The sequence below is a fragment of the Podarcis raffonei genome, chromosome 15, assembly GCF_027172205.1.
Source record: "Podarcis raffonei isolate rPodRaf1 chromosome 15, rPodRaf1.pri, whole genome shotgun sequence".
NCBI classification, from domain to species: Eukaryota; Metazoa; Chordata; class Lepidosauria; order Squamata; family Lacertidae; genus Podarcis; species Podarcis raffonei.
In genome coordinates, this window is record NC_070616.1 from 34,147,192 (window position 1) to 34,167,429 (window position 20,238).

General features: G+C 45.3%; 1 protein-coding gene across 6 annotated transcripts in view; it reads right to left on the reverse strand.

Moving 5' to 3' along the window:
* FEZ1 (fasciculation and elongation protein zeta 1) overlaps positions 1 to 20,238 on the reverse strand; it is a 52,632-nt gene that overhangs the window by 9,581 nt on the left and 22,813 nt on the right. For 3 of the 6 annotated variants that reach the window (XM_053366831.1, XM_053366832.1, XM_053366827.1), the window contains exons 4-7: positions 10,437 to 10,523; positions 4,920 to 5,088; positions 2,638 to 2,661; positions 343 to 614 (exon numbers count right to left, since the gene is read on the reverse strand). In XM_053366831.1, the coding sequence (XP_053222806.1) occupies positions 343 to 614; positions 2,638 to 2,661; positions 4,920 to 5,088; positions 10,437 to 10,523 (552 nt within the window). The remainder of the gene's footprint in view (positions 1 to 342; positions 615 to 2,637; positions 2,662 to 4,919; positions 5,089 to 10,436; positions 10,524 to 20,238) is intronic. The other 3 variants (XM_053366829.1, XM_053366828.1, XM_053366830.1) reach the window with 3 other exon arrangements.

Below are 20,238 nucleotides of genomic sequence, written 5' to 3' on the forward strand. Positions count from 1 at the left end.
TCATATGTAGCTAATCTGTCCATATTATCAATCCATGTGCTCAATGGAATCTTTTTGCGGCTCTTCCAATTCATCAAAACAAGTTTTTTTTGCTTCTAATATAGCACGGTACATCCATTTTTTTTTTGACCCCTTGAAATCTCCCACGTTTCCGGAATATAATTTAGAATTAAATTAAATTCCCCTAAATAACAATTTCTTTTTATTACTCTTACTATAAATATCCTCACCTCACACCTTACCCTAACCTGCCCACCATCAACCCTTGAGATGTTACCCTCCTCAACAGACCAGATGTTGCCTGCCTCCATCTTAAATCATTGTTTTTAATTCCTTGCCCACCTTGAGAGGCATCTGGGTCGCCCTTTCTATTCGGCTGCTCTGTAGACTCAGCCCTTTTTCTTTCCGCCTTCGCTTCATCACCTCTCTGTGCTCTTTCTGCTTGTTCTGGACCTCAATCAGCACCGTGATGAAGGAGTTCTTCACCTCCTTCTCAAACTCCAGCTCATCCCGGCGAGCCAGCTGCTGCACCAGTTCTTCGGAGTAGTCCCGGATAGCACCTTCTACGCGATCCAGGAGCTCTGAAAGCTCTGAGACGGACATGTGCTTCAAGCCTTCGAAGGATGGAAAGAGGCAGACATACATGTTTAAGCAACTTAGCATATCAGTGGGCTGCATTGCCAAAGGAAGTAATAAGGATGTACTGAGACAGTCGCCGTTTGGACATTCAGAAAGTGCCACGTCAGTGCTAAGCATTGTTTTGAACACCCACAAAGCGCTATATAAAAAGCTAAGTGTTAATCTGAACACTCACAAAGCACTATATAAATGCATACCGTTATAAATGCTAAGCATTACTAATGCAAAGCGTTATTTTTAGGGCTGTCACTCAAATAAATACATGTCAACTCAGAAGGAAGCCTTACTGAGCTTAGTGGAACTTATCCCCAGATAAGTGTGTATAGGATTGCAGTCTCGTTCTAGGAATTTTAGTAAATTAATGGATATTAATAAATATGTGAATATGGAAAAAAGAATACTGATGGGGGAAAAGCATACACAGCAGGCACCATTTGAGAAGAGGCATCACCTACAGTTTTAAGACATAATTTTTTAAAAAATAATTTTAATCGACTGCTCCACTTAGTCAATCAAAAAATTAACTAGTCCATCTAAGGCTACAATCCTTTATCCATTTAACACACTGGGACTTACTCCTAAGTCGACATGTGCAGTGTTGAACTGTAACTAATTAATGCAGCCCTCGTTAGTTTGCATTTTAGGGTTGCAACCTGATTAAAGAAAATTTTAATCAATTGCTTCAGAGAATGACCAATGCTTCACTGGAGAAGAGGTGTGTGCTATCTGCCTTGAAGGAGGCAGTGATGCACCAACTCCTTAAGAAAACCTCCCTGGACCCAGAGGTGCAAAGCAACTATTGACCAATGGTGAATATCCCCTTTTCAGGCAAGGTGCATGAGAAGGTGGTAGCAGTCCAGCTTTAAGCATACCTGGAGGAAACTGATTATTTCAATTTGTTCTGGCCTGGTCATGGCACTGAAATTGCCTTGGCTGCCCATGTTGATTACATTTGAGAGATAAGGGAGCATGATCCTGCTCATTCACCTCGAACTCTTAGTGGCTTTTGATACTGTTGACCACATGTGTTGCAGTAGGGCAACATCATCTTCTAAGAGCCATTCTCTCCCAACCAAGCGGAAAAGCAACACGGTGTTTGCCACCTGGAGTTTTTGTAACAACTTATATTTTAAAAATGCTCTTTTTTTAATAATAAAATAGCAACCCCAAAACATGTGGCAAGATAAATTGGAGGTTCCTTTTTTAGTTGCTTAAAAGCTTTTGGAATAGATGACTTGAACCAATCCATTATACATTGCAGGGTGGTATTCTGAAGCTGGTTTTACCGTAATTAGAATAAAACATGTGCCTGCAACAAAACATTGCCAGGTGTGCAGAGTGCTCTTGTTCAGGGAGCCAGCCAGCCATGCCCTCTTCCAGAGACTCCATTCCATTTCCCCTCCCGCCTGGTCTTCTGTCTCCACCCCACCCTATCAGTCAATCCACATTCCATGCCCACTGAACATGCTTAGGCCACGTTGGACTGTTTCGGGGGTTCCCCCCCATGAAGGTTCCCCCCCCTAAAGTTTTCTTATCCTTCAGCAAACCTTATATTAATTTACAAAGCCCTGAACAATAGGTCCAGGGCGCCACTGTTGCCCAATGCTACAGAAAACCAGGTACCAAATCTGTCCAAATCTGGAAATTATGTTGTGTGTCTGGAGCATGCACATGCAATGTACCCACTCAACCATCTACATGTGAAAAGGGAAAGGAGCATGTTTTGGAAAAGCATGGTCCCCAATGTTTAAAAATGTGCTTATTTATCCTGGGAGATGAGTGAGTGGCTAGGCTCCCTTCCACAAACCTACTGCAACCCAAGGCCAGACCTATTTCAGAATCATTGCAACACATTTTCTTCATCGTTTTTAATTAGCTGGGCTTTTAGCATCCAGGGTTAAGCTTGGGTGCTTTGGCATGTGGTTTTATGTACTTGGCAGGGCATTTTGTGCCCATTTTCATTTGCTTTATTGCTTGCTTTGAAAAACTGTAACTCACCCCAGGATCTAAAGATGGGGTAGCCTACAAATAAATAAACCAGTGTTAAAGCATAGCATAAACTGGACGTTTTGAGCTCATGCTAAATAATAATGATAATAATAATAACTTATTATTTGTACCCCGCCCATCTGGCTGAGTTTCCCCAGCCACTCGGGGCAGCTCCCAATCGAGTGTTAAAAACAATACAGTATTAAATATTTAAAAGTTCCCTAAACAGGGCTGCCTTCAGATGTCTTTTAAAAATAGGATAGCTGCTTATTTCCTTGACATCTGATGGGAGGGCGTTCCACAGGGCGGGTGCCACTACCGAGAAGGCCCTCTCTCTAGTTCCCTGTAACCTCACTTCTCGCAATGAATTGTGCTCGGAAACATACTGGGAGCCAATGTAGGTCTTTCAGGACCAGTGTCATATGGTCCTGGCAGCCACTTCCAGTCACCAGTCTAGCTGCTGCATTTTGGATTAACTGCAGTTCCTGGGTCACCTTCAAAGGTAGCCCCACATAGAGTGCATTGCAGTAGTCCAAGCGGAAGATAACTAGAGCATGCACCACTCTGGAGAGACAGTCTGTGGGCAGGTAGGGTCTCAGCCTGTGTACCAGATGGAGTTGCCCTGGACACAGAATTGACCTGCACCTCCATGGACACCTGTGAGTCCAAAATGACTCCCAGGCTGTGCACCTGGTCCTTCAGAGGTACAGTTACCCCATTCAGGACCAGGGAGTCCTCCATACCCGCCTGCCCCCTGTCCCCCCAAAACAGTACTACTGTCTTGTCAGGATTCAACCTCAATCTGTTAGCTGCCATCCATCCTCCAACCGCCTCCAGGCACTCACACAGGACATTCACTGCCTTCACTGGTTCTGATTTAAAAGAGAGGTAGAGCTGGGTGTCATCTGCATACTGATGATAAAAAGAAAGACATCATCACTTGTATGCAGTTCTGCTATATTCCACAAGAACGGAGCTGTCATGAGGACACCCCACCACTTTGCAGAGAACAGATCAGTGGAATGCATTATTGAGTGTTGCTCATTGCAGTGAAGGCTAGTCCATTGGGGAGATGGGGACACTGCCCCTCCAAGCACTTACAAACAGTTGGGACGTGGTATTGGTTTCCAGCTTCCTCCTCCTTGTTGCCCTTGAAGAACATGGGAGGAAGGGTTGTGGAGACAAAACCAGAATTAATTGGCTCTACCTATCATTGGAGGGATGCGGGTGGCACTGTGGGTTAAATCACAGAGCCTAGGACTTGCCGATCAGAAGGTCGGCGGTTCGAATCCCTGAGACGTCAAAGTGCAAGTAGACAAATAGGTACCACTCTGGCGGGAAGGTAAACGGTGCTTCCGTGCGCTGCTCTGGTTCGCCAGAAGCGGCTTAGTCATGCTGGCCACATGACCCGGAAGCTGTACGCCGGCTCCCTCGGCCAATAAAGCAAGATGAGCGCCGCAACCCCAGAGTCGGCCACGACTGGACTTAATTGTCAGGGGTCCCTTTACCTTTACTTTACATATCATTGGCTCTGGCTGCACCAGGCCCCACTGTCACTCAAGGGGAAAACAGTTACAGCTCAGCAGTAGACAGCATCTACTTCACCTTCAGGAGCTTCCAGGTTTGATCCCTGGCATCGCTAGGTAGGGATGGGAATGTCTCCCTGCCTGAAACCCCAGAGAGCTGCTGCCAGCACAGAAATACAGAACCAGACAAACTACAGGTCTTGACTATACCAACAGGGCAGTTTCCTATATTCCTCTTCAAAGGTCTGTGCTGTGAGTGGAACACCAGTGGAGACTTGGAGGCAATCTTACAGTAACGTCAAAGGAGACAAGATGTTGGGGATCTATGATCAGATCTCCTGTAGATGTCTCATGGAAGTCACAGATGCAACATACTTTGAAAGCACTCTTTTACCACGTTAAGAATCATAGAAACTGTAGTTTGTTAAGGGTGCTGCGAGTTGCAGATCTGTAAGGTCAGCACCCTTAACTGCAGTTCCCAGTATTCACTGAAGGAAGCCATAACTATTTAAAGTGGTTAAAGAATGCTTTATGGTGTATCATATGGGTGAGAGTTTCTCCCGCCCGCCCCCTGCAAATTCCAGGTGGGGCCAGCATCCAGATTGGGACCATTGTTGTGGGTAAAGTGTTAAAGGTCGGGATTTGTGTAAAGAAACCCTAGACTTAAAGGTACAGATTAGAAGCTAATGTGCTGTGTAGTTTGTCCCTAAGAAAGCAGCAGATCATCCTCCCTGGACCTTATAGCCCAGACCCAAATGCCCTCACCTTCATAGGACCAGTTGTTGTTCAGGGTCTGTGTCAGCGCCTGCATCTCTTGTAGAAGGACAGAGTCGGCCTGGCTGCTGGTCTCTCCACCATCGTCTTCCTCCAAAATATCTTCTTCCTCTTCGGGGTCTGGTGAATTCTCCATCATCTCCTCGATTTCTTCAATCACCTGCAAAAAGAACGAACTGCTTAAGAATTATGTTTGGCTTCAGTGCAGAAAGAAAGAAAGAAAGAAAGAAAGAAAGAAAGAAAGAAAGAAAGAAAGAAAGAAAGACATTAAATTTTATTATGAAAATGCTGTGTATTATTTATTTTCTTCCAAGACAAAATGGAATGTTAGCTGATGTTTAAATTTCTCGGCAAGAATACATTTTCTTCAGTGTACCTGTTGGGTAGTTTAGGCAAATGTACCTTATAGGGACCATTCATTATTATTTTTATCAAGGCACTTTAAATACCGTTGATGAAAGCTGAATCATCTAGGTTACAACGTGAACACACACAGATGCAATAAATGACAACCAAGTCCAAACACATTTATTTGCTACACTTGTATGCCACCTTCCTGCTCAAAACACTCAAGGTCTTTTACACTTTATAAATTTACAATCTAAGAGACTGAAAATACCTTTAAAAAAAAGATCAAAATCGTTTTTGGCTCAACTTCAGTCACTATCTCTCAACATAACATGCCCTACCTCACAGGTTGTGATGATAAAATGGAGAGAGAACCATGGAGGAAAAGTGAGAGCGCGCCCAAGAAAATCTGGGAATCATGGACATGCTTAGGAACAATCCAGTCGTCTCAAAATAACCCAGATGTGTTAAGGCATAGTACACAATTCTAAAAGCCACAAAGTCACTATTAAGGAGAAGACTACTGTAGTGTTTGCCTCCTAGGTGGGTCATAAGGAAAGGGTTAAAAATGAGTGTGATCTGATTGGCCAGTAGAAACTGATAGGAGTAGTTAGAGTGAGAGTCAGTATTGTGCGAAAGTCAGTTGAGAGTTGGGAGTTGAAGAAGGAAGAGGAAGGTTTAGTCTGTGGGTTGGTCGAGTTGTGTGGTGAGGGAGTGAAAGGAATTGTTAGGTGGAGTCAGATAGACAGTTGGAATAATCAGTTTGAAGTTGTTAGGAACGCATAGAACAGTTACGGAACTAGGATTAAGAAACTGCTAAGAAAAATTAACTGAAACCATAAGCTTGTTCATGCCTATAAATTAACTTGATTATTTGTTAATGTTAACAACTGTCTGGACTCCGTGATTACCCGTGAGGAGAAATGGTGGCACAGGGTCAATAGACCGTCAAACGTCCGGGGGCCCTGTGTGATCGCCACAACTACAAGGAATATTTGGGTACTGAGTCATGGAGGAACCTAGCACTCCACATCAGTCTTTGCCAACCAGGTTGTCTTCAGATGTAGCTGGACACCAACTCCATCAGCCCCGCCCCCATCCTTGCAGCCGCTTGCTGATAGGCTGCCCTCTGGTGTGCTGCAGTGGCACCATTTCACACGGCCAGAAGGTGGTATTGCAGCTACCGAGGCAAGAGAAATCAGGTGACACAAGGGACCAATAGGGTTCTACGCCAGGCCCTCTTCTAGCCTGGATCCTTTGTCCGAGCTACTCTTTGTTGACCTTTCCACTCCGGCTTCCCTCCAGACCACAAATCCTTACAGAGACTAGATACAAGGCATCCCGATACACTTTAGGAAATATGCAATATCCTTGATGAGCACCGTGCTGCCAATATTTTAAAACAAGAACCATGCTTTGACATGATGATATAACAATTTGCACAAAATTCATTACCCACACATGGGGTTGTTATTGTGTTCATCTTTCTGCTTCTCTGGGGAGAGGGATTGAGTGTTACACCACTCTGAGAATTGCAGCTCTGGGAACATGGGGGTCTCAGTGCCCTTAACAATCTACACTTCCCAGGATTCCTTGTGGGAAGCCATGCCTCTTTAAAGCGGTATCATAGGGCTTGAAATGTATAATGCAGACTGTATTGGCTGCTTGCCCTTCTTCCTTCTTTTATGATTGTTGTTAGGCATAGTCTCTCCCAAATATTACTACGCCATTGCTATCTATCAAATGGTTTGGAAGATTTCCAGTTAGCGGCCATTACTTGGCCACCTGCCAATTCCCAATGCACTTCCTAATTGTTCCTGTGGGATGTCTCTTGACACCTACGTGTCTGGATCCCAAGGTTGACCCAATAGCAATCCAACAGGGATTACAACCAGACTTTAGGGGGAAACGCTCTATGGCCCTTCTTCTTCAAATATTTTGACACTATTAGCAGTATTGCCCTTCCTAAAACCAATTTAAGAGTTGGAATGCCTTCCATGGAAAAGAAACAAAGCTCTCCTCCATCGATCACTTGTTTTTGTTTTTTGTTCTTTCTTATCAAGGCCGCCATCTTTCAAAAGTAAATAAGTCTCCTGCATTCCTTGCTGAAAACACCGCTTATAACAGTGGGTCATTGCAGCTGCTCAATAAATGGAGTATCATTGCCATGGTAACGAACAGAAATTCTCAGGTGCAGCTGAAAGCCTCTCAGTATGGAATAAGCTCCCGATATTAATGACCGACTCACTCACTCCTCAAACCCGAGAGACAGAAGCAAGAATCCCACTGAACCACAGTATATGGATTCTGTGGGGGAAAGACGGTGTGAAATTTAACAGCTAGCATGAGCACCAACTCTAAATCTTACTATGTTGTGTATTTTTGTGTCTTTATATTGTAAACCACCCTGTAATCCTTGAATGAAGGGTGATATAGAAATTTAGTAAATAAAAAATCTATCAGATCGCATTGTGCAGTACCCCATGACTCTAAAGCGTCTCACCCACCCCCTATTAGATGTTTGTTAGCAATAAAGGATGCTGCCTTATATGAGATTAAACTATTTGTCTATCTAATCTAGTATTGCAGCTCTAGCTGGCTGTGATATTCCGGGGTCTCAGACAGAGAGAGCCCCTTCCCATCTCCTGCTGCTTCAAGGATCTTCAACTCCGCATGCTGAAAGCATTTAGAGGCTTCCCAAGACAGAACTTGGAAGCTAGAAGAATAGCAAAGATCGGTGACTGATTAAACTCCTTTTTTTAAAATGTGCTGACCTGTGGTCCTCCAGATGTGGCTACATGGCCCAAACTTCATGGCCAATAGTCAAAAGTGATGGGAGTTGTAATTCAAACACATCTGGATGACCCCAGGCTCTCCATCCCTGGTTTACAGTAACTGGCAGTGGCTAGCCAGGGTGTCAGAGAGGGGTCTCTTCAAGCCCTACCTGAAAATGCAGTGGTTTGAACCTGGGACCTTTTGCACACAAAGGATGCGCTCTACTCCTGAGGGGTGATGGCATCCCCCTCATAAGCTTCCCAGTTAGCTGGTGAAAACGGCAGTGATTGTGTCATTCATGCACTCCCCCACAAAAGACGGAAGCCGTTTTTTGTGCATTTACTTCAATTGTCACATTTATGCCCGGGCAAAATATACCCAAAAACACAGCGTTACACTACAGTCAGGTCTATGTTTATTTTTAGAAGCTGTTCAGATGGACCTTTTATCCTATAGCAATGTTGGGTCAACAGGCGGCTGAGGCTGTTTCTACCCACATACTACCGTATTTTTCGCTCTATAAGACGCACCAGACCACAAGACGCACCTAGTTTTTGGAGGAGGAAAACAAGAAAAAAAAAATTCTGAATCTCAGAAGCCAGAACAGGAAGAGGAATCGCTGCACAGTGAAAGCAGCAATCCCTCTTGCTGTTCTGGCTTCTGGGATAGCTGCGCAGCCTGCATTCGCTCCATAAGACGCACACACATTTCCCCTTACTTTTTAGGAGGGGAAAAGTGAGTCTTATAGAGCAAAAAAATACGGTAATTCACGCATGCTCTCTCTCATTCTCCATATTCCAGTCCCCCCAAGGCCACAGGCGGAAGATATGAGATCTAAAGATTTTGGGGAGGAATTTTTCCTCCAAAAAGTGTGATGAGTGAGGGATGAGAGAAAGGGATGGTGTTGAAAACCACTGGCCAGTTTGAGCAGGGAGGATTCTCAGCTTTAGGAGCCAGTGCTTCCTGGGAAGAGTCCCAGGATGGAATTTCCCTTTTGGTTTTGGTTTTAAAAAATGTTCCATTGCCTGCTTTGGGGACTCCTAGGGATGACCCGAGACATTTTGCCGCCTGAGGCAAAGACAATGCCCTCTCACGCCACATACAGAAGGGTTGTTTTGCGTGCAGGTGGTCTCAGGTATAATTCCCATCACCTCCATGAAGAGATGCCATTCTGAAATCTTGTCAGCAATGTCTAGGCAACACGATGACCATGTACATACACAATAAAGGTAAAGGGACCCCTGACCATTAGGTCCAGTCATGGCCGACTCTGGGGTTGTGGCGCTCATCTCGCTTGACTGGCCGAGGGAGCTGGTGTACAGCTTCCGGGTCATGTGGCCAGCATGACTAAGCCACTTCTGGCGAACCAGAGCAGCGCACGAAAACACCGTTTACCTTCCCGCCGGAGTGGTACCTATTTATCTACTTGCACTTTGTGCTTTCAAACTGCTAGGTTGGCAGGAGCTGGGACCGAGCAACGGGAGCTCACCCCATTGCGGGGATTCGAACCGCTGACCTTCTGATCAGCAAGTTCTAGGCTCTGTGCCACCCGGGTCCCTTTTACATACACAATAGACAATCTTTATAGAATTCCTTCAAACCAAAACAAGCACTAAATGAAATCTTTAGTCTCAAAGTCTCTCAAAATCTTTAAATGAAGCGAGGTACCAGACTGTGTACGATGAAAGACAAGCTGTGACACCCATCTTATTATAGTATGTATGTATTATGGTTTATAATTTTTGTAAAGTGGTATGTGAATGCAGGTCATCGTCTGTAAAACTTTATTTTCAGTTTATGAAGCAATTCTACATCCTCCCAGCACGCTGACAAAGAATTCTACGAAACAGTAGTCAATATCCGGAATCACTGTTCAGCGTTGGACATCATATTTGCTGAATACACAAAGCTTCACAGCTTGTCTTTGTACTTGTTATGGTTTGAAGGAATTCTATAAAGATTGCCTATTGCGTATGTATATGGTCATCGTGTTGCCTAGACATTGCTGACGTTCTCTTTGCAACACGGGGGTTTGTTTCATTCTGAAATCTTGGACATGTTAGATGGTCTGGGGACTACAGGTTAGTCGTGTGGTGACAACCCTGTACATGTTTTCTGTTTGCTCTGCAGCCAATGTAGGGGGATGCATGGCAAAGCCGACATCTGAAAGCATTCGAGATGCCCATAAATCTCCACCTGCTCTCCAGCCACCGTTGTGAGCAATTTCTCAAGGCAGATTTGCTGAGCCTGGAAAGAAAGAGGGGTTGCCTAAAGGGCAAACACCGCTCTTCGGAAAAGGCTGAGCACGTTTGCCGAGCGGGTGGCAGAAGGTGCCTTAGAATTTCCCATCCTTTACACAGGAAAGGCCAAGGGAAGATTGTGTACCTGATCTGCTGTGAGTAGAGGCTCCTCGTTAATACCAGAGTCATTTTCACTCTTCTCGTTAAGCTCTTCCTCTTCCTTCTCGTGGATCTGAAGGGGGAAGAAAACCCAAGCCGCACGCTGATTCAGTAGCAGGTATGGGTGGTCCCCATTTAGGTTTATTCTATTTCTATTTTGGTCCTTAGGCTAATATTTCCTAAATGGACCGGGCAGGTATTCTTTCTGCTTTTTTTTGGTTTTTTAAAAAAATAGAAAACCAAAGTTCTAAGAAGCAGTTCAAAAGGGTATGCCGTGTTTCATTAAAATCCCCCAAGATTCCCCTCTATGCAACATGCGTAATTGTTTTGTTTCCTCGTCTTCCCCAGATATCTGGCAGAGGAAAGTGTTGGAGGAAAAGAGGGATCGTTCACTAAAACAAGAGCTCAGAGGAGAAGCCTAGAGAGGAGATAATGACACCCGGCAGGCAATCGCACTGAAATATCTGGCAAGAAGCATCAATATGAAGTGTGGCTCAGCCATGTTTCTTTTGGGGGTCAGCAGTACCACTTGGCATTTTTGGGCAGCTTCCAGAGCCCAGGGAGACCCAGCCGGGACACCACCAATTCTGTTCTCCCTCCACCATTAAATTTTATTTGGCTGTGTCTTCTTCACACAGCCAGGAGTGTACTGGCAAATTCACAAGTGAAGGGTCCCTTCACAATAGCCACAGCCAGGCCTGCTCCTAAGATTATGCAACCTTCTAAGATTACAACAACAAACCAACCTACGGTCACGTAAAGCATCCTCAATAAACACACGAGACGTAACCGGCTGGGTTCTTAGATAAATAAGGTATACTATTCATTGTATCAAATTGTAAATTTCAACAGAAGTAACTCATAAAGTGGTCCACAGCTACTACTATGCCATAAGATCCACTGTCTTGTAATATCACATATGTGCTTTAACTACTGGTGAAGCCCAGGACAGCGAAACAAGGCCAATATTCCGGAAATCTTTGTCTAGACTCTGTGATAGGATTTTGTGGAACTGTAAAAACCTTTCATGTGGATTGTTTGGGCTTTATGAACAGACAGGTGGAAGAGACACCATTACACAGATGGACCTTATGCATGAACTGACTAGAGAATTATCTGATCCACTGGGTCTTCTGCTTTGTTCGTTTGTTGAACTTTATGAGTTACTTCTGTTGAAATTTACAATTTGATACAATGAATAAAGGTAAAGGTAAAGGGACCCCTGACCATTAGGTCCAGTTGTGACCGACTCTGGGGTTGCGGCGCTCATCTCGCTTTATTGGCTGAGGGAGCCGGCGTACAGCTTCCGGGTCATGTGGCTAGCATGACTAAGCTGCTTCTGGCGAACCAGAGCAGCACACGGAAACACCATTTACCTTCCTGCCAGAGCGGTACCTATTTATCTACTTGCACTTTGATGTGCTTTCGAACTGCTAGGTTGGCAGGAGCAGGGACCAAGCAACGGGATATTAAAAACTTCCCTGAATAGGGCTGCCTTCAGATGTCTTTTAATGATAGGATAGCTGCTTATTTCCTTCACATCTGAAGGGAGGGTGTTCCACAGGGCAGGCGCCACTACCGAGAAGGCCCTCTGCCTGGTTCCCTGTAACCTCACTTCTTGCAATGAGGGAACCACCAGAAGGCCCTCGGTGCTGGATCTCAGTGTTCGGGCTGAACGATGGGGGTATAAGCTAAACAAGCTATCGCTTAGGGCCCCACTCTCTTGGGGGCCCCCAAAAAATGTAAAGGGAAAAAAACTGCATATACATTTCCAAAATATAAGATACAAAACAAAATAAAATAAAACCTACATACAGTGTTTTGTGTGGGCTCCTATGATGTAAGTAATGGGCCCCTGATCATTTCAAGTTAGAACTTAATCATTATTTCACTGTTAATATACTTCTTAACTGTATTTCAGTTCAACAATTAATTTGATAAAATACCTATTTTGTTATGTGCAAATGGCTTTAGATACCTATTAGGTCCATAAATTACCATATAGCATATATTCAACACAAAAAACAGCGACAATTTGTTGTTGACAAAGGACAGCTGGATATATAAAGGGCCCCATTACCTTCAGTAGCTTAGGGCCTCATCGAACCTAAATCTGGCCCTGACCCCTACCATTATTGCAATGGTCTTGTGGTCTTCCGATAGGCATCTGGGCCAGCCACAGAATGTCTTATCAAATGAGTTTTTAGTCGGATTCACCAGGGCTCTTCCTATTTGTCTAGCTGCCATTCTAATTTCCCATAATGTGGCCCTAGATCAGGGGCATTGCGAAGCGTAAAACAGCAACTGGAACCAGAAGCTCATGGAGAATAATAAGGTTATCAATGGCTAGAAGCCAAGGTAGCTCTGCCCTACCTCCATGGTAAAGGTAAAGGGACCCCTGAACATTAGGTCCAGTCGTGACCGACTCTGGGGTTGCGGAGCTCATCTCGCTTTATTGGCCGAGGGAGCCAGCGTACAGCTTCCGGGTCATGTGGCCAGCATGACTAAGCCGCTTCTGGCGAACCAGAGCAGCGCAGAGAAACGTCATTTACCTTCCCGCCAGAGCGGTACCTATTTATCTACTTGCACTTTGATGTGCTTTCGAACTGCTAGGTGGGCAGGAGCAGGGACCGAGCAACGGGAGCTCACCCCGTCGTGGGAATTCAAACCTCCAACCTTCTGATCGGCAAGTCCTAGGCTCTGTGGTTTAACCCACAGCACCACCCACATCCCTCCATGGTAGAAGGCAGTAATGCTTTTGAATACCAGTTGCTGGGAAATGCAAGAGGGGAGAGGGCTCTTGTGCTTGGGTCCTGCTGGCTGGCCACTGTAAAAACAGGATGCTGCATTAGAAGGGCCATTCTGATTTGATTACTTAAAGCCAGCCTCTTCAGAATTGAATTACTTTACAGGAAATTTAAAAACAATACTCATGCTCAAGGAAGGCTGTAGCCAGAGATTTACTCTGAAGGGACCAGTTCTGGTTCCCTAGCGATTCACCCTCAGCCTTCAGCTTATAAGGGCCATTCCAAAAAGCCAGGAAGTCCTCCCTTCCTGTTTGATTCTTATTTAGGAAGGCGATCAATACTTTCTGGCCTCACTGTTTCACTGGCTCCAGCAGTTTATTTGACTGAATTGCTGCACTGGCTGACGCCACTAGCATCACCCGCTTCCTGAAGGTGAGATTGCATAACACCCACTACAGCGGTGGAAGAGGTAGCTGCTGCAGAGCTTGTGGAAAAAGGCAGGCGAAAGCCTTGCGATCCACTTTCCGGAAGTCACTGCTAATTCTTACAAATGTGCCCCCTGCGCAGAGGCCACAATACTTGACATGCGCCTGCTTTGCTTGCAGACCCAACACAAAGCCTCCATGGGCAGTTGCCGGTGTGTGTCTGTGTGTGTGTGTGATGTGCTGGCAGGGCCCAGTGCTGTGCCGACAACTGCTCTGGGCACCCTCAGCCACCATATTAATTTCTGTAATATAACAGCACGTCAAGGTATGGTAGTAAGTTAACATGGCGAATCCCAGCCACCCAGTGCTGGTTGCTGTGGGACGTTTAGCAGCCAAACAAAACTCTGCATGATTTTGCTAGTTAGTATATGAAGGGGTTAAGGACCACAGAGTTAGGTCATGCTTCCTCACCCCCAGTGAGGGAGGAAGTGGTATATTTCTTCCTTTCCTTCCCTTACCCTCCTTCCCCACGCTGTAAGCAATGGAGGCGGACGTGACTCAACATGGCTTCTAGCTTCAGACACATGTCTGAAGCTATCTTTCTGTATTTCTACTAAGAATATTTTTAGCTGCATTTCCAATTGCTGCTGCATAAGACAATGCATGTTTGTTGCCTCAGATAAGTAAGTAAAGCATTTTTCAACTGACTTCACTGTGTAGTCTGTTTCATTGCAGGAGGGTAAAAGGGGGTCAGCTGCTTCACACAGCAGAATGAAATAAATAAGGTTTAATAAACTATTCCTATGTTTCACTAAACTGCTTGACAATAGCATTTAAACTCTGCTACTGGGGCTCTCTGGGTGCAGGCCCCATACTTTCGAATTCAGACTTTTTTCCTTTGCTGTTAACCCCCACACACGGTTCTCTAGAGGATTAAATATAATTAATATTTCCTCTTACCGATTCCCATCAATTGCCAAACTCTTGCATGCATCAAGCAAGCTTACCTGGGCCCACGTAAGAGGGGAACCAGTGTTTTGACAAAAGGTCCCATAAGCTTAGAGCCAGCTCCTGCCCACCAAGGAATCTGGCCCTCAGGCCAAAAAAAGGGAGCCCCACCCACTTCTAAAAGCCAACAAAAATATTCCAGCCATCTCCCCTAGAGAACATTAAGTGACGGGAGCCTAAGAGGTCAAGGAAGAATTGCAGAGCAACCAGGACATAAAATACAGCTAGCCTAATGGGTTTAAAACATATTAAATTGCACCAAGCACAAATGACATAGTGTTTTGAACGTAATTTAAAAAAATAAGGGCCAAATGCACATTTGTATTCATAGGGCAGTTCTGGGGACAAACTGACTTCTTAGCAGGCAGTTGGGTAGGATCCTGCCTGCCCACCCTTTTTTCCTTAGGAACACTTCATTACGGGCGCTTTGTTGTGTACTCAGTGCTCTTTACGCAGGCACGTTTTTCGCAGCACGCACACAACGTCAAAATGTCACCCCTATTTCCCCCCATTTTATCCAGATTTACTGTTTCTGCCAGTGTCTCTGTGTATGTTATTCATCGGTAGGGATGCAAGAAGGAACCGTTTTCCATTCTGCCCTGTATTCATTGCACTGTTTTCATTCCACTGCAGGCCGCCTTCCATCAAAAAAACTCCATTATTTGTCTTGCTGTCTGCTGCGGTGAAATTGCGTAATTCAGTACGCAGAATGACATTGCCATTCTCTTATGCCACCCCTTTCGTTTCAGTGCAAAGGAAAAGCAATGTAAATGTGAGGAAGAGGGACAGTTATCAATTGTGTATCATTTGCAGACTGAAAACAACAACAGCTCTAGACAATGGGAAAATAATATTGGGCAGCATTTAAATGCTGGACGGCATTTAGACAAGAATGGCACTGTGTGAATACTGCACAAAGCTTTTATCTATTTAATATCTTTTATTATATTTCTATCCCAGCTTTCGTCCTAGCAGGTCGTGTGCTCAAGACATCGATTCTATAAAACATATTTTGCTGCACTGTGCGAAATACGAGCAAGCCAGGGCTGAACTGATATTACCCTTGCTGGTACCTTTCCCGGGAAAATCAGAGGCTCACTATGTCAGGTTCCTATTGGAAGACCAGACAAACGCTAGAACATTAGCAGTGGTGAAGTTTTTATCGGTGGTTGCAAGAATCAGTGATCCCTATCTTTAAGTCTGAACAAAATGCTTGTTTAACCTGGAGGTAGGCTGTCTGAATTGTGCATTGCTTTGTAACAATTTGTTGGGTCTCTGGACCGTAATAAAGATTGATTGATTTAATATCTTTTATTATATTTCTATCCCAGCTTTCATCCTAGCAGGTCAAGGTGGTATACACGATTCTCCCCTCACAACAACCCTGTGAGGTAGACCAGGCTGAGGGACAGTAACTGGCCCAAAGTCACCCAATGAGCTTCATAGCTGAGTGGGGATTTGAACCCTGATCTCTGAGTCCCCAATGAACTGCTGAGTGGAAACACGCTAAATCTCCACAAATAAAAGAGCTAGGGGAAGAGAGAGTCTGAGAGACCACAGATTTTTCACCATTGCTTGTACAGTGGTACCTCAGGTTACATACACTTCAGGTTACAGACGCTTCAGGTTACAGACTCCGCTAACCCAGAAATAGTACCTCAGGTTAAGAACTTTACCTCAGGATGAGAACAGAAATCGTGCTCTGGCAGCGCAGTGGCAGCGGGCATCCCCATTAGCTAAAGCAGTACCTCAGGTTAAGAACGGACCTCCAGAAGGTCCAGGTTAAGATCGGACCTCCAAAACGAATTAAGTTCGTAACCTGAGGTACCACTGTACACTGAAAAGCCAAGGCTCTTCACAGTTTCAGGAGCCTTTTCTAACCTCACCCAGAGATGCCAGGTGAATCTCCGGGTCGAGGGTTCAATCCTGGGAACTGTAGTTTGTTAATGGTGCTGGGAATTGTAGTTCCGTGGTGGGTAGACGATAGACCCCAGGATTCTTGTGCTTGAAATGTATGTTGTCTACGCAAACCTTGTCTTTTCTAGACTCTGGAATTGTTTCCATTGATTTTAAAAGACTGCTATTTCATTTTTAAAAAGCTCTACTCCAAGTAAAACCTGGATGAAATACAAAGCTATTTTAATTTATTCCTTGGTCATGAGCAAAGGAGTGATTACGCCTGTTCAGCTGCTTTCAAGGTCAGCGAGTTCTGGCTACAATACAAAGCGATGCAGGAAGAAGAAAATGCATCACAGCAAGGGTTATTCAAGGTTTGCTTAGGAGTGTGTCCCTCTCAGCTTTCGAAACCCTACTAGCAGATTAGCAAGAACCCCTCAACATCTGGAGGCAATCCAAGGGCCCAAACAAGAACAGTAAAGGTAAAGGGACCCCTGACCATTAGGTCCAGTCGTGACCGACTCTGGGGTTGCAGCGCTCATCTCGCTTTATTGGCCGAGGGAGCCGGCGTACAGCTTCCGGGTCATGTGGCCAGCATGACTAAGCCGCTTCTGGCGAACTAGAGCAGAGCGCAGAAATGCCGTTTACCTTCCCGTCAGAGCGGTACCTATTTATCTACTTGCACTTTGACATGCTTTCGAACTGCTAGGTGGGCAGGAGCGGGGACTGAGCAACGGGAGCTCACCCCGTCGCGGGGATTCGAACCGCCGACCTTCTGATCGGCAAGCCCTAGGCTCTGTGGTTTAACCCAAACAAGAACAGACGTTATGCTAAATGCACCATCGGAGCTTGGAAAGTTCATTTTTTAAAAAGAAACTATTCTCTTATAAATTCCAGATTGCAACATCAAGTGTGCCCCATGCCTCATTAAAAGTATCAGAAGAAAAAGAAAAGAAAGAAAGGAACTAATTCCAGATCACGTTCGTCACTTTGCTAAACAAACTAGTTCGGTTTATGGCTCGAGTTCATCCAAATAATCCTCAGCCAAAAAAAGAAAATCAATTGAGGTGTCGACTTTACAGCAGTGAAGTTCAGAACACCAATGACAAACTGTTCTCTTCTCCTGTTTTAAGACGCTGCCTGGAGCTCTGATCATCGGAGAGGACAGTGACGACGGCTGTCAAGAGCATCCTCAAAGACCCGCATCATATGCCTGTATGCTGCTGGGGGGAATGCTAGATCTCCTACAGGCTTCCACTGCCCGCTGAAAATAACATCTCTCTGTCCATCTGTTGTTCATGCTTCCTGGCCCGATTAAATTAGTCCTTCACTCCAGCAAACCCATTAATAATATAAGGCCTAATAAGTTATTGTTGACTGAGCAGAATAGCAGGCTCCTGGTGGAAGCTGCAATTCTCCATGCGTCAGCCTACAAAGCCAACACACACATTACAATATGATACGATACGATAAGCTTTATTGTCATTGCCCCATACAAAACAACAAAATTGAAAAAATCTACATAAGATATTCAAAAACCAACAAGCCTGCCATCCCAGCTATCCCAACCTGGTTAGCCCCCTAAAAACTCTGATACCCCATTTTTAAATAAAATATACTCCCGTAGAGACTCCTTACACTGCATTTAAAACCAAAATCATATTTGGATAGAAACTGTTTCTCAGGCAGCTAGTCCTAGTCTTTATAACCCTGTACCTTCTTCCAGAAGGCAGAAGCTGAGAGAGATCATTTCCGGGGTGCGCACTATCCTGCACTATCTCTTCAGCTTTCTTATGGCACCTGGAAGCATAGAAAGAATGCACCCAATTATTCTCTCTGCAGTCTTTACAACCCTGGACAGCATTGTTTTTTCTCTGACCGTGCAGCTCCCAAACCACACACACAGACCATAAGTTATCCTGCAACATTTTGGGAGGACAAAGTGGGGCGCCACCCTCCCATTTGTGCGGTCTCCGCTCTCCATAGCTGCCCCACCACTTCTCTTGCCCTTACCCACTTGGCCCCCCCACCCGTCCTGCCACTTTTCTCGTGCCCCCACCCACCCACTGCTTCTCACCCTTGCCTGCCCAGTGCATGAGATCAGGGTGCCCTGGGATGAAGGCAGAGCCTGGGGCGCCTTCATAGAAAGCAGGGCCATCCCGCCTAAAACAGGACACTTGGCAAGTATGACACTCTTGGAGCAGATAGGTATAAAAGTGAAATGATTCCTTTCTTTAATTTCAGCTGGGGTGCACATGACACACCCAACCCGTGGCTGGTTATTGTCAGGGACTGGGCAGAGGAGGAATGGTGGAGACTGCCTCCCCACCCTGACCCTTCCAGGGAGGAGGAAGAAGAAGACAGTATAGATTTACAACAAGAGTTCGAGGGAAGTCACAGCTCAGAGGCAGATGAGAGGGGAAGTGGGGAAATCATGGGAGAGCCAGAGCAACACCAGGCTGACACGTTGTCATTAGAAAGCATTCCAGACCCTCCATCTCCCAGAACCCGGTGAGCGTTAAAAGTAGGAGAGCAAAGAGCTCAAAGACAGAGGGCAGGTAGCAGCACCCGTAGAGGAGATGGTGAGAATGATGAATGAAGAAGTGGGAGAGACGGGGGGTGGAGATTCACTCGGGACAGCACCATTATCCAAGAGGCTGGGTTCTACAGAGCCTCTCTCTGTAAATACAGTGGTACCTCGGGTTACAGACTCTGCTAACCCAGAAATAGTACCTCAGGTTAAGAACAGTTTCAGGTTAAGAACAGACCTCCAGAATGAATTAAGTTCTTAACCTGAGGTACCACTGTATTGAAATAAAAAAGGACGGTAAGTAACTTTTCCTTGTCTTTATACTTTCCTAGGAAACCAGCCGGGAGCCGCTGACAGCATCCTGACAGTTGTCCCACCACCTTCAGATTCAGATGGTGGCCAGCCCTACCATTTGACAGAGTGAGGCAATCGCCTTAGGTGGCAGGAGCTGCGGGAGACAATGGTGGCTGCTTCCCAGCTATTGCTCTGGAGCTCCCTTGGCTGTACTCCTGCCCTGTTGGAGAACAGAGCTCTGTGAGCTACTACCTGGCCCATCTGAGCAAGATGCCCTGAGTGAGGCCTCGCCCTGCCCATTCCCTTTCTCTCTTCCACCAGGCCCAGCAAGAGGGAGGAGAGTGGAGTCTGTTGCTTCTTCTCCTTGCTCCTGGTCTCTGCATGAGAGGCCGGTGAACAGGCTGTGGCAGCAAGGGAAGGATCAGCAGGGCTAGAGGATGTTGGGGCTTGACAAAGGGCCTCCTGTTGATGCAAAGGCCATGGCAGGTGCCCATTCATGCCAAACCCTGGTGCTGACTGTATCAATTAGGGTTAGAAGCTATGGCTGGGGATAGCTTGTGTTAGCAAGAGCCAGTGGGGACAACTCCTTTCCCAAAGTGAATTTCCCATTACCTTTGAAGTGGATGTTTGGGGTCAGACAGCTGACCAGGTGTCTTTGGGGGGAAATAGAATGCATCCAGCAACACTTCAAAAAATAAAATAAATGCAGGGCTGACCGATTTGATGAGACAAAAACCAAAATATATAATCCAGAAACAATGGAAATCTTTAAATGATTGTTTATGTAGACAAGGATTAAATGTAAGGTACTGGTTGTGTTTAGAATAGATTTATGAAAGATTTAGAAAACCTATTGATTAGAATATTTGTGTGAGATTGTATGGGAAA